Raw genomic sequence first — 15,197 nt, forward strand, 5'->3', positions numbered from 1 at the left:
GAAAGGAGACAGAAGGAAACGGGAAAGGGCAGCCCATTCTCAGAAAAGGACAACTCTTCAACTTTTGCATTTAGCCTCTTCTGGAAAACTCTCAGACCTCATCCTGCTGCAAGGTCTCCTATGGGTATTCCCCATTCACTGGTCTCGGAGTGATTAGTCTCTCGAGATAAGATCCTGAGAAGATATCTGCTGCAGTCTCGGAAGCAGTTCTGCAGTCTAGGATCTTGCCTTCAGCCCCAGAAGTCCTCTTAAATCTGAGTTAAAATTCATTTACGAAGATCCAGCTGGAAAGAAAGGTACGTCAAAAACCTGGCAAGGGGGTTGGAGTTACTGGGGGTTAGAATTGGGATAGACGCCCCTTACTGCCATGCTGTTGCTGCTTTGAGTTTAGCATGCGTTGAGGTCCTCCTGTCGCCACCCTGCAGATAAGAGGTAAAAACTGTATCGTGCAACGTAAAAGTGCGCACAAACTTCTGCGCACAGTGAGAAAAACAACGCTCACTGCAGAGGCACAGAAGCATGCAAAGCTGCACAGATCCTGACAGCTTTGGGCATGAAAGGATGTGCCTAAGGAGACTGTCCTTTTGAAATCGGTCAACTTCAGCAGTCTCCACTTTTGAATAAGCACAGCAAACAAGCCATGGTTGCCACTGTACTTTTTTTTTTCCCCTTTTGTTTTACCATCAGGACCCAACAAAAGACACCAGAGTTAAAGCAGTACTTTGGTTCATACAGAGGTACCGATATCCCTTCTGGGCACAGAATGTGCAACAGTCCTAAGGTCAAAAAATCCAATCTTAAAAACCTACAAAGCACAAGAAGTAGCAAGGCCCAGTTTCCTCCCTAAACCTTGGAGCACCCCTACCCCAACTCCCTCCCTTCTCACTTCTGCTTCTCTCCCTGGCATGGTCTTGCTTCTGCTCCCTGTCGCTGGGGCACAGGGGAGGGAAGTTGGGAGAGGCCACAGCTGCCAAACATGGGGAAAACAGTTAAGATACTCTCTGCTTCAGGGCCGTGCCCCGCTCCAGGCACAGAGGGACTGCATCCACCTGCAGCAGAGCAGACTTGTACTCAGAAAACAGCGGGCAGCGTTGCCAAAATCTCTGCTCTGCCTGTCCTTGAAACAGCTCCCTGTACCCACACCTTCTCAGCCTGCCTGCAACTGCAGAAATACTGCAAGCTCGCAGTACTATCCCCCAGACTCTTCCTATTACTACTTTCCCAGCCATCTAGCACAGCAGGGAGATGAGAAAGGGTTTTCCTGTGATGTTCACAATTATCATTAAGCAACAAGCTACTGTTACCCTGCTTCTCTGCTGGATATGAGAGAATGCAGGAAGGCTCCCTCACGCTTAACACCTCAACGTGCAAAAGGCTGCCTGGAGATGCTTTGGGGGGGGAACCCCCACCACAGTGCAATGCAAAGCCAGACCCCAAGCTGAAACGGCCTTTTGTCAGTTTCAGTCAGAGTCCTTTTTGTCAGCAGGACCCAGAAAGCTTGGAACGACAGGTCCCTTTCGTATTGCTACTGCAGACATGGCCATATTCCTTGGAATAAGGTCTGCGTCCTCACCATGCTAGTCACTGAACGGGTGTAGAAAGACCTCAAACAAAAATTCTGACCTTGGAAGACGCAAACACAGGAATGTGTAATTTTCTAAATATAAAATCAATGTCAAAGAAGGTCAGTAATTCTATCAAACGGTGCCACAAAATGACAGCCATGGGCCAGCAGCGTCACCAGGGGAACGGAGCTACTTAAAGGGCACTCGCAAGAGCGATCTGATAAAGATCCAACTCTGATTTCCTTACAAGGGTCACAATCGCTGTTCCCATAACAGAAGCCAGATGCACCAGAATAAAGGTTTCTTAGCAAAAAACTAGCTTTCTCTTTTAATGGCGTAGACACTACAGGGTTTTCTGACAAAGAAGGCTGTTTCAGCACTAAGCTGTCACTTGCCGCTTGGCCAAGTACCTGGACTAGATGTTTTGCTTATCAGTGCTTACATTACTCATGTCTTATTCATCACATATGATTACCTCTGATGCAGGTTCTCCCTCAGCTGTTCGCTTGTTTCTTACAGACAGTAAGATTAACTAGACGGACTGACCACACACTAGAACAAACTTGGCCGAGGGGATGGACGGAAAGAGGAAGAACGCCTATTATAACAACTTATTGCCCAGCAGAGGAAGTACTGCAGAAAACTTGAAAAAAGTGGAAGGGGTGGACATTTAGCTAATCAGTGAGTGATCCTGCTGAGCTAGAAGCCAAGCCACTTGCTTTAGTAATAAGTCCAGTTTCCTGAACAAAACATTTCTAGTCTTACAGCCATCAAAAATTCAGAAAGTCATTTAGGTTACTACACCAGATAGAAAGTTCCCCTATTCAGAGTTCCTCATAGTGCAGGAAAGAAAAAAAAAGTTAAAACCAAAACAGGATGCTAAGAATCAGCCCGCTAAAGGTAGTCTCTCCACAATTGAGGGTTTTCTGCTATTTTTTCCTTCCTTTCTGCAAAAAAGAGTTCTTGAGCCAGAACTAGAAAACAGACACATACTAATCGCTGTATACCAGCCTCTATTAGCCTTTCCAATTACTCTAGCACCTGCAAAGGGACCGAGCTGTTACTTGAAGGAGGGGTGGCTTAAGACCTGCAAGAAGACTTTGCACAAAAAGGAAGAAGGACACATTAGAATTATAAATAACCCTGTGCGCTAAAAAAAAGTAAGAGTGGTCAAAGTTGCCACTGTGATAAGGGAAATGTGTCAAGATCTGGACTGCACTACAAACACTGAACGGAAGTTAATCAGATGAACCAACTAAACAATTTTTGTACAGTCTAAGACATGGTTAAGAGGAACACGCAAGTTGGAGAAAATGTCCTTAGGAAGGTACAACCAGCACCAACATCAATACCAGTCTTGTTTATTACCTCCATCGTGACCCACATACTTTGGCTCCAGACTAACATGCTTCAGCACGCATCAGAAAGACCTACTAATGTCACACAATTTCTTGTTTCAGTCTTAAAACACAGGTGAAAAGCAGGAAAAGTTCCAGCTTTCTTTTCAGAAGGGCAGCTCATTTCTGTTGACAGCAATATAAAGCCATGGAAAGGAAAAGACTAGGAAGCAGTAATAGTTAAAAATTTGAAAAAAACAACAGGGAATAACAAGTTACATATTTGCCTTTCTATGGCCTTTCTGCACACCAGGTATTGATTTAAAACTGAGAAGAACCTCAAATTAGATTATGATTTCCCCTGTGTGTGCCACAGGTGCAACTTAAGTATCTCAAGTTTTACCTACCACATTAACAGAAACAACTAAAGGTTGTGGCTAGGGAAGATGGATGTGTAGAAAAGGGTGAAGAGCGGAGCTGTGTGTTAACCAAGCTAAATCAACAGGACAAAATTCACTAATATTTAAAGAACGTTAGCATTAAGAAAAGAGGGATTTAGCATGCTAGAAAATGGCACAACTTGCACTGATGAAGTAAACAAGGTTTAGAAAATAATCTATTCACTGCAGACGTAGAAAATTAATCCTGCCAAACAAGGAGGATTTATCTTTTTGCAAAATATCGCTTCGTTTTAAAATCTAAATACTGCAGTTTGAAAGGTGACCTGCATTTAAGTAGATGTGATTTCATTCTCCAGGCACCACACACTCCACCAAAGCTCCTGCTGATCAGCTTTCCATGCAGCAGCAAAGTGAAGGCGCTATTGAAGATGGGTGTCAATGTTTACCAAAATCAATTACACGATAAAGACACACGTGGGTGTTTGTTTGGGGTTTTTTGTTACGGTTTGTTTTTGCAACTCCTACCTATTACTTGCTCTCCAGCATGTGGAAGGGAACTGGCGCACTTCACAGTGCAGAGTAGTTCTGAAAAACCTCATAAAAATATTCAAACTGGGGCCAAAGCTCTATAAAGTAAGGCAAGCTGTAAGATGAAGAGCAAGTTCCAACTTAACTTGTGGGTCTGGAAGCAAGGTACAGAGTTTACCTCTACAATTGCTTTGGCCTCGCTTCCTAACCTAACGCAAAGAAATCAAACTGACCCAAACCTGAAAATCTGAACAAGAACTCCAGATTTCTTACGTTACAAAAACCTAGCACAGAAGAACTAACGCATTATCAAGAAACACCAACTGTGCTCAAACCGTTACGCTGAATGCACCCGATAAGAAAATCTTAACAATTCACATTTCCTTTCTGGCTAGGACCCTGAATGAAAGAAGATGGGCAATTAAATTGATTAGAAATGAAACCAACTTACTTGCAATATCCTGTACCATTTTGATATGGAATGCACTTTCCCTCATTAACACATGGCTTGGAATCATCCATACACTGCAAAGCTGAAAGAAAAGAAAACAACAGTCAAATCAGTAGCCATACATGTCAAGTCAAAGCTTCATTAGCATGTTTGGGGGAATGAAAATCTTATAGTAGAAAATTTTATATGACTGGAACAAAAACAAAGACACTATCACATAGTTTAGTTTAATCTCTGGAAGCATCAAAAGAGCCAGACTGAAAGAAGACTCAAATACAGATTTGTTCATCAGGCAACTAAATGTTTCCAGAATTTCTTTTAGGTAGATTTTCAAAGCAAAGCATGCAGTAATTTCAGCAAGCTACAAAGACATTTCTGTCAGCGCTTGCGTATTTTGGGTTAAGTGTCACCAATGACTACTTTCTGATCAAAATTCTGGACTGAAATTCTCTGAAAAGAGAGGCAACTACTCCTAAGCCTTCTTTCACAATATTTTGTGTCAAATTCTTTCCTTCTTTTCTACTATCTCTAGGGTCACTTGGCACTGCAGTAGGGGCATCTGTCCCTCCTAAGCTCACCTGCTGTATGTTTCTAGCAATCCAGAATTTGCTGCAACATCATTACTGTTGTGGCACTCTGATTTCAGTCAGGATTGTGTTTGGGAGTAAGTGAAAACGTCAGAGATATTAAAGACTCTCAGGAAAGAATTTGGTATTTCTAAAGAGGAGATACTCTGTAGCTCAAACTTGACATTTGCAGTATTATGTTTTAAAGAAGGCATTAGGTATGATACAGGTTGGGGCTGGTCAATTTTTTATCCAAGCCTACTGGAAGCTCTAGCGAGCCCCGTCTGATGGAAACAACACACCAGCTCCAGCTCTGGCAAGCGCTCGTCTCTTCACGGGGATCTGAAGCAGCACGCCACGGCTATTTCTGAAGTGACAAGAAGGGTGAGAACTATGGAAACCCTGCAGAAGCAGAGGGCACTCTAAAACCACAAAAATTTAGCCAGTCCACCTAGACCAGAGCCTGCCATTTGAATGGCACCGAACTAGCGGAAAAAGCCCTTGGAACCAGAAGATCTGGGTCCTATCCTAAACTTACCCACATACTCAGAAGTCACATGCTCTTCCCAGCCTCCAGTTCTGTCTCCCAGCCCCCAAACACACACACTTCCATGCCCTTATGGACCCTATTTCAAAAACCTTTCTGCATTTGGGAAAGCATGCTACCGATCTTAGTTAAGGCACCTCGAAGCATCAATAACATCCAGCCACCTAAACTGCCTGCTTGTGTACCAGCTGCTGTAGGGCACATTGCCTTTTTTTTTTTTTTTTTTTTTTTAAGCACGGTTTTCCTTTCCTTAAGACGTATTAAATTTTCAACACAAATTTGGCAAGGGGCATCAGGGAAAACTGGTCCAAACCACCACCAAAGTTTACATGCTGGTGCCTAAGGAATGGGGCTCAGAAGCAGAAGAGTTAACGCATCAGTCCCACTAAGCTCTCCCTGCAACCAGCCCAAATTCAGTCCAGCAATTAGACGACTTGGAACAGACTCCAGTTACTGCTATCCAAGGGCTTGAAGTGTTATTTCTCAATAACCCTGGAGCACGTAAACAGGTCACATGCACTACGAGGTACCGTAGGAGCGTTTCACACTTGCAGTCCCTATAGAGAATACAGTTACATTAAACCCAGTTGCCCAGGATAATTATCAGTATTTCCCACAATATGAGTATGCCTGTTTCTGTCAACTTGATTTCTGAAAAAGGGGCACTTGGATGGCGCTGCTTCTGCAGAGCTCTCAGGAAATGAACAAAATTCCACTCTGAGCCCCTTTCAGATAACCCCTGAGGTCAGGGTTACTAAGCGACAGAAATATTAACATGGATTTTGCATGGCATTCCCCCCCACAGCGGTAAAAACCGCTTACACTGATTTGCACCTGGCAATTTTTATCCCATTTAACAGCAACATCCACCAGGCTTCGACTCCAAACTTCATCTGCTTCTGTCTAACACTACAGCAGCTCGTTTTCGCACCGCAGATTAGCTCCAGTTAAGCATAGTTCAGTTACACTGTGTTCAGGAGAAACTGCAAAAGGACCCGTAATGATTTGGACTTCTCCTACCACCTACGCTACTCCTGGGAAATGGAGGAAGGTTAAAATGAGCCTTACCACATTTCAGAGAATCGGGAGGGGAAGCAGACTTGGTATTCTCATCTCACTACCTTGAATTTCCACTCTTTTCACACCAATCAAGCCAGTGAAGCAAATACTCGGAGGATTATTTTTTTTTTGTGCCCATGCTTTCAAACACAATTTTGTAATCTCTTCGAGTACCCGCATCCCCAGTGAGAACTGAGCAGCCAGCTGATTTTGTAACCCACATAGTAAAAGCTTAACTAGCACTTGGCCAAAAACACCTCCCAGCACAACTGCACAGAGGGGAACAAGAGGGTGACGGCTTTCGGGGTCACAGTAAGGATCCGAATCAGTGATTCCTGCTTAGCTTGCTAGGCCAAATACAGACACAGCAGAGAGGCTTTAGCAAAGTAATGATTAATTTTCTCCTGTTTTTTGACAAATTATTCCTGCCTTGAACTGCTGTTTAGCAGGTCATTAAACTACTACTAGTCCTTAGAATTCCTTAACAGAGACACATAGTGAATGGGGCAAGGCGGGCAGCTAAATGTATATTTTGTATATAGTAAGTTAGAAGTGAAAGAAGCTAAGAAAATAAAAGCAAAAAGACTCTTTTGTACTTTTTTAGCTTCAGACTAAAATAGGCTGCATAGAAATACAACTAAAGCTGAAGTGAATGTAAATGTAACCGTATTCTCTATTAAAGTGAGCATTAAAAAGTAACAAAACCACTTCTCTTTAAAGAAAGAAATCACAAGGGAAATCGAAGACTACAGCTCTCACAGTAAAATTAGCATTTCTGTGCACAAAGCACTGTCTTCCTGTATTTCACGTTTAACAATTTCACAATGCACGCAAAACCAAGACATTTCAACATGACTGACTTCAAAAGCTGCTTCTCTGCTACTCTACCACGTTGTGCTCAAGAGTTAACAGCATCAGAAACTTTACCTTCTACCTCAGCCAGCATAAAAAGTATGTTTTGCTACATCCATTATGTTAACTGGAAATACTTTGTTGTGTACAGCATGAGAGAAGACAGCCTTGTCTTGAAAGGATAAAGCCACTTTTCTAGAAGCCATATATAGATAGCATCAGCATGCTGTCAAGGCTTTGAGTATAACAGGCTGCTTTTGACAGTTTTCTGCCGTGTTTAAAAAAACAGCAATGGTGAATTATTTGTTGGTTTTCTGGACTTGCTCTAGCTTGCCAAAACCACCAAGACTATCAGAAGCTGGGTTAGCCCAGACCAAGTGCAAGTGGCCACGTTTCAAGTCCTTGCACTCTCGTGCAGCGGAGGGCTCGCTCTGCTATGCCAGCAGGTCTTCAAGGCGAAATCCCATGGCTTTTTAATGCATTGAACCACCTCAAAATTTTTTATCAGTCCTTTTGGGCATATTATGGGAATACTGGGAAGACACCCCACGATTATGGAAAGACTGGCTTCTTATGAAGCGGGCAGACCACCACTTTGTGAAAGTACCACCCAATTTCTAGCACACATTGTAGCCAAGTTTGAAAGACTCTCGGACAAGGGCTCCAAGTGCATGCCAGATGAATGCTATTAGCCATACTACCCAGCCTAGAGTCCATCCAAAGCCTTGCACATGCCTGCATTTAGACACAAATTCTAACCTGACATTTAACTAGCCTACCAGGACTATTTTCCAAGGCCAGAGGGTGAAAAAAAAAACAGGTAGCCGCCACTGTAAAATGAACACAGGCAGAAAGTGTTACTCACAGAAACCCTATAGGAAGTGCTGTGATTCTCAACATCCGAATCTACCAAAGCTCACACTTAACTGGAGTACAATTTTACCCAGGTTTAATCTTTTTGGCTAAAGAGACAGTTAAAGCAAATCTAGGAGGAAAAGAAAAGTTGTGTTTCTGCCTCATTGTTTTTTAGGATGCCAAGATGATCTGGAAGTTGTGATTCGGTTTCTAGACTTCATCCACCCACTATAAATTCAGATTCTTTTAATTTTCTAGCCTAGAAAGCAATAGTGAAGGATGAAGATCAGAAGCTGTAAGTGCCAGAGTTCAGCCTTTAAGAGAGAAGGCTGCTATAGGGAAACAGAGCCATAACCAGCAAAAATCTAAAAGGGCTTTGCTGGAAATACTAGAAGGAAAGTAGCAATAAACTCCTCACTCACAAGTTCAGAAAAAGTCAAGCAGAAATAAAAATGCAAAATACCGAAGCAATTAAGGCTGTGAGGAAGAGATGTTACAAAGCTGGTTTCCTGTAGCTTTGTGGTTCATTATCCTGCATCTAAGAAGGTGCAGGCTCTGACCAAAGGTTTTACTTTAAATAAGGGGAGAGCGATATTCTGGCAGAGAATACAGCTGAGCTGGTGGTACAGCCTTCTCCTTGGGAGGACACTATATGGGTCTCTCTCCTCTTTCTGTCCATAAATTTTCCATTAAGTTCATAGAAACTCAGTATCTTTTAAGAACCTAGACCTCGGTCATATTTGGTTGAAACTTGTCCATAGTTTCAAAAGCTGTCTTGTGGGAGAGAGTAGAAAACAACCTTCTTGTATATAGAAGAAAAGCCAGGCTAAGAATACATTAAAGATTAGAAAGAAAACTAAAGGACAAAATAGACTTCAATAACCTTTATGCAGTCAGTGGATTTTCTGTCTCGACTGACATTCAGGAGAAATAGCCTGTCATTTCAACCCATTATATATGAAGAGAAAGGAGGAAAAAGGATTCAAAGCCCTCAAACAGCAGCAACACAGGATGCACGGGAATCCTTACGCAAGCTCAGGCTGCTTGTCCCAGGAAGATCAGCTCTGAAGAGGACAGCCACCAGCACGGTCAGAAACACCAGCGACGCTACAAATCAAGAGGTCTCAAATTCCAAGGGAGTGAAAACCAGCTTCCGATTCCCTTCAGGAAAAACAAGGTGTGAAAAAAGAAGCTAAGAGAAAACGCTGAAACATCAGGTGCAATTCTGGAGGAAGAGCAGAGGGTCCTTGCTGTGCAGAAAGGGACAAAAATACTCCTACGGTGGCACCTCGCACCACACAAACAGCTGCTGAAAAAGCTGGTAAGGAATAAGAAGCACTGCATAAATGGAGAGAATACCCAAAGATAACCAAATTTTGGAGGAAAACCACAAAGGAGTGATAATTAATTACGCTATTCACTAACCTCTAGAGGTTACAGTTCCAGTGAGATTATGTACCAGGGAAGAACCAACTAGTAAGTGCGTTCTAGCCGAAAATACGAAAATAGCTTTTTTCTTTTTTTCTTAAGAACAGATCACCCCATGGCAGCCACACTGAGAGGGGACAGAGGACAACAAACTAGGAAAAATTCTTGCTGTGAAAAAGTGATAAAGCCTTATATTCAGCTCAGATTTAGAAAATGTTAACATCTGGGGGATTTAAACAGCAGTTTGCACATCACAGAGAGAAGGTAGTCGTTAAGGACAAAGCTTGTCTATAAGGCATAGAAATCATCTGTAAAGTAAAAATGCTTTAATCAGATTATTAAGAGATCTCCGCTGTTTTTACACACAGAAGCCTGAAATCAATTGGATAATGCAAGACTCAACTGAGAAGCTGAGCAGAGCTCAGAGGAGCATGAAGGCACTCTGCCAATGTCCTGTACCTTTTGCGAGAGAAAACCCCAATATCTAAACTGGTTTTCTTCACTAGCTTCTCTAGGCTTTGTAAGACAAGCGTAAGTATTTTTTTGCCTTTTTTTTTTAAAGTGGATTTTAGAAGAACAAGCCAGGAAGAAGAAATTTTGCTTTAGAAGTTCATCAGGTTTTTTTGAACTCGCCAGTGCAAACACCAAATCTGACGACATTAAGCTCTCAGACACACAAAACTGCATGCCCTGCCATCATCTGTTTCAAATCTCTCCTCCAAACATCTAGGAACTGGCAAAAACTACTAATTGGCCCTCCTAAGAACAGAGCTGGGAACTGTTGTGCAAATTCACAGAGAGAGTTGAAGTTTTTCTGTCCTCAGGGTCTGAGGCCTAGGAACCTGCAGGAGGACTGTTATTTCTATCAGCTGCAGCTACAGTTCGTGTGACACTGTTCCTGGTGAAGAACTACAAGTTACAATACATACTGAATTCAGGATGAACTCATAACACAGTTCGAAAGTCTGCCTGTCACCATATTCTCCATTTCCTTGCACAGCTCCTGTTCCCCGCCTTCCCCTATTTTCAGTTTTCCAAACAAAGCCAAAATGCCTACAACCCAGAACGGCAACATAAAGCATTGTTAAAAAACAAGTTTTCAACAAAAAAATGTAGGGAAGGCAATTAAAGAGCTGAAGAGGTATTGGTGTTTCCATGGCAATCTGGCAGACAGAAGCCATGCTCGCGTCTTCTCCGAAGTCTTCCGTCATTCTCCAGCACTAAATCTTTATTAATTTGAACGTTAAGCATGTTTGCCTGTGCAGAAATGCTAGCCTGCTACTTGTGCCGAGTGGTGCTTCTGCGGCCGTCCAGGCTGATGTCAGAGAAACGAGATGGAGACTTGCTGCGTGGAACAAACAGCAGACGCCCATGCCATTTTGAGATACAAAGCGCTTTTTTCATCCTCATAGCAGTCTAAAAAAAGGACATGTGCCCTAGGAACAGACTATTTTCTAAACAGAACGAACGATTATTTCTGCATCTCTCAGATGACCCCGTTTAGAACGATATAAGCGCTGTTTCTTCTAGATGGGCGCTGATAGCCCTTGACTTCTGTTGGCAAGATGATTTCAGAGTGAATTCATCGAAACTAAGAACATAACTACAAAAGGACTTCAACACAGATGCTTAGAGAAGCCCTTTTTTCCCCCCCAACGTGGATGACATCTCCCTAACGTGTCCCAAAGGAGGGGTGAGAATTAATAATCACATGTATCACTCCTCAGCTTTGCATTCATTAGCCAGAGTACAAACTTAAAGGAAACTATGCTACATCTGGAGTTACAAATTGTGGCTGTTTGGTTTTGCTGTTCAGTAAGATTCCCAGCTCCAGAAACAGGCTGCCAGAGTCCTGCTGCTGCTCTTACACCTACTCCTCGTCCCAGGTCCAAACGCCAGCCACCCGTCCCCTCTCACAGCACGGATACCGGTTTTGGAAATGGGAGAAGCTGAACAGGACCAGAGCATACTGAAGAGAAATACCCACTGAACTGCAACAGCAGCAAGACACCCAGAATAAGGGAGGGAGGGAAAAGCTGCGGACGCTGACAAAAACCCAACCCGCCCATTGTAAGAGATCCGAACGCCAAATGCCACCAGAGGCGTAAGTCCTCTTTTCCCAACAATTCGAGTCCTGAGAACATCAGCAAGAGGATCTTCACATATTTCTAATCTGACTAAGTGATGCCCTGAAGGAAGTGATGCGAGTTAGCCAGATTCTCATCACGCTCCCTTTTGAAAGTCTAAATCAGCATCTTTGATAAGAACAAATTTGATAGACAGTAACACCTTCAAAAGATCAAGTAAAACTTGCTCTTCTGTAAGCAAATCTGTATCAAGCAGACCAGCATTGTCAGCATTATCTAAGGTCCTCAAAAGTTCCACTGTTTGAATACTAAAGATCTCATACTGCAGCCCACACCAACACGCCGCCTTTGCGCTGCTCTAGATTAAAATGTATTGCAACCTGTTAGAAACACGGGCTGAGAGTCAACAGCAACCTGGTGAAACTGGGCTTAGCAAAACCCAAGTGTTAATAATGACAGTAGGTAATTAGGGTGGGCTTTATTAGCAAGGATTCCTGTTTCACCCGTAGCTGCCTGATCAGAAGAGGAGCAAATTGTTCACAGCGATTATCAGGAGAGTACCCTCACCAAAAGCGCAGGTGTTGCTGCCCCACCCCAGCTTACTGCAACTTCAACTGCAGCCTTTCGCAAAACTAAACAACGGCTCAACTGGAAAAGCAAGTTGCTACGCCATTGGGCTTGCATGATGAGGCAGAGTTGAGCAGTCCAAACCATAGCGCTTAGCGCATCCAGGAGCCTCCTATTTATTGACCAAGAGGGCTGACATCAGATACCTGCCCTCTCTTGCACAAGAGCATCAAGACAATTGAATATGCACCAGAAAATACCCTTTAGGTGACTTCATCTTTCCCTTTCCCATCAAGTCAAGCCACAGCTCCCACTCCCAAGAACCAGATGCAGGTCAGTATCTCATGAACAACAAGGCTCATTTTCACTCTAGACTTGTCATCTCTGACAACCAGCCTTTGTTTAGCACTAGGAAGAGATTTCACCCGCAATGCCAAAAACTTCTGCAGCACGGGAGGACCTCGACCAGCCTGGCAGGTACCCGTCCCAGTCAAGTGACAAGTGACACCACCGCTACTTCTCCTCTCAGCCCCTGTCAGAGAAGGAACTTGTAGGGCTAGCAATAAGCTGATAAGTCGCTGGTATGAAGGCAGTTTAACTAAGTGGACATGACATTTAGTCTTTGCAAAAATAGTATTTTGCTGTCTTACTGGACTGTGTAAGCCATTTACAGAAATAAGAGTCCTACTACACACCACACCTCCGCCCTACCAAGAAAACACATTTCTGAATTCATAAGATACCTACCCTCGAAAGACCCTTTACTTTTCCACCCCTTTTTGGGCAAAGCTGGCCAAAACACATTCAGGAAATAGCTTTTTTTTTTACTCCAACCATCTTCTTGCAACATATTAGTAAAACTAAGCAAGTCAGATTTCAGAGGGGGTTACTGGAAAAAAAAGCATTTCTCCCAGGAGACAAATAACGACCATTTCGAAGTCAAAACAGATAGATTGATTAACCTGACTACTCTGTATCCAAAACAGCAGCAGTGGTCAAAACTCTGCACATGCCACTTCCACTCCGAACCATACCAAAGAATAAAATTGCTGAAGTTATCGGCGTCTCGCTCGGTCACGCACTAAGCAACTTCCACTACCACTTTCTCCCATCGCTACACTCTTCACAAGTCATCTGAAAAGCGATCCGGCCTCTCAGGAGCAAAAAGGATGAAAGAATGAGAAGTCACGTAAGTAATCAATGACTGCTGGTCCTGGATAGCTTTAACGTGCTGCAAGGCTGCACATGCTTTACTCTAGGAGCGGGACTGCTGCTGGGAGAGGCATGAAATCCATCAGAACCCAACAATTAAGGCTATGCACCCCGTCCTCCAGCCCGGCTGCAGAACATATTGCAAATGCCAACACGTAACAGGGAACAGTGACGAAAAGCAGCAGTTTCTTCAGATGTGCACACATGGCTTCATCACAGCTAGAGGAGGAGGATACATAGAAATTCTTTCTGGATGTGTGGATATTTCCTGAACAAAGAGGCTAGAAGGAACACGATGCAGAGGTATTTCAAGCGATGGAACGCGGTAAACCATTTTCTCCCGTGTTTTGAAATCAAAAAACCTCAAGCACTCAAACCATTTTTGCAACAGTACATATATCACTGCCACCGCGCTGCCAGGAAAGCACGACTGCCATCGCAGTTTTCCGTTACGCGCAAGAGCAGCCCCCACGGGAGAGCAGCCCCCACGCGTGCAGGGACACGCTGCTCTGCACGGAGCCCGCAGCCCTCCCGCGGGCTGCACCCCGGGGAGCCCCTGCTTCGCGGGCGGGACCCGCCCCACCGCCCCGCGGGGCGCCCGGGCTGGGCTGGGCTCGCAGGTGAGCCCGGCTCGGGGGGCCCCGCTCCACACAAAGAGGCGGCGGCCCCCGCGGGGCCACCCCCCACGCGCTGACACCCCACGCGCGGCCGCTACGGCCCCGCCGCCCCCCCTCCCCAGCCTCCCGGCGAGGAGCCGCCCGCGCACCGCCTCAGCCCCACAGGCCCCCACAGCCCCTCGCCGCCGCCCCCGCCACTCACCGGCCGCGGGCTCGGCGCGGCTGAGCACGGCCAGCACCAGGCCGAGGAGGGCGGCGAGCGCCGGCCCCGCTCCGCGGGCCATGGCCACGGCCGCTCCCGCCGCCACTGGCACGGCGCGGCGCGGCGCGACGCGGAGGGATCTACCCGGCCGCCGATGGCGCCTGCGGCCGCCCCACGCGGAGGGACACGGCCGAGACGCGCCGCCCCCGCTTCCTCCGCCGCGCCGCGCCGTGCCGCGCCCCGCCCCGCTCGACCGCCGCCAGGGGGCGCCCGCCCGGGGACCGCGGAGGGGACGGGCGGGCTGTGGCTGCGTGGGGCTGGGCCGTGGGGACGGGCCGACGGGCAGGGGCTGCCTGGGCCGGGGAACAGGGCGGTGGGGATGCGGGGACCGGGGCAGTGGGGATGGAGGGGTGGACGGCATCGGGAATGGGGGGCAGTGGGGACGAGGGGACCGGGGCGGCGAGGATGGGGGACGGATGGCAGTGGGGGGACGGAGGGCAAGGGCAGCGGGACACAGCCATCACGCCCCCGTGGGGTGGTGGTGGCAGCGGTGGCGGGTGCCCACGGGCGGGGACAGCAGAGCATGCCACCCGACGTGCTGGCCGAGGCGCTGCCCTGGCCTTCGCTCAGATGCGGGGTGCAGGCAGCTGCCGGCGGGGGTCATGGGGCGTTGCCCAAGGGCAGGCACCGGTGGGAAGGGAAACCCGAAAACAGCACTGGCCGTCAGAGGTTCACCCCGGTGGGAAGGGGAGCCCCTGGAGCAGGCGTACGAGCTAAGCGCCCCACGGCTCAGCCCCACGGCTCAGCCCCACGGCTGCTCGTGCTGCAAAAGCCCAGGAGGAGAGCAGGATTCCCACGGAGGAGGTCTCGGGAGGGCAGCGGGGCTGTAAAGTACCCGTCGTTCGCTGTAAGGCCTGAATTCA

General features: G+C 46.2%; 1 protein-coding gene across 1 annotated transcript in view; it reads right to left on the reverse strand.

Annotated features, from left to right (window-relative positions):
• Positions 1 to 14,432, reverse strand: part of NOTCH2 (notch receptor 2) — an 88,655-nt gene extending 74,223 nt beyond the window's left edge. Inside the window, exons 1-2 of the mRNA XM_075508087.1 lie at positions 14,275 to 14,432; positions 4,283 to 4,364 (exon numbers count right to left, since the gene is read on the reverse strand). Of these exons, the coding sequence (XP_075364202.1) occupies positions 4,283 to 4,364; positions 14,275 to 14,356 (164 nt within the window). The 5' untranslated portion in view covers positions 14,357 to 14,432. The remainder of the gene's footprint in view (positions 1 to 4,282; positions 4,365 to 14,274) is intronic.
• Positions 14,433 to 15,197: the final 765 nt, after the last annotated feature.

The sequence above is a fragment of the Mycteria americana genome, chromosome 7 (genome assembly GCF_035582795.1).
Source record: "Mycteria americana isolate JAX WOST 10 ecotype Jacksonville Zoo and Gardens chromosome 7, USCA_MyAme_1.0, whole genome shotgun sequence".
Classification (NCBI taxonomy): Eukaryota; Metazoa; Chordata; class Aves; order Ciconiiformes; family Ciconiidae; genus Mycteria; species Mycteria americana.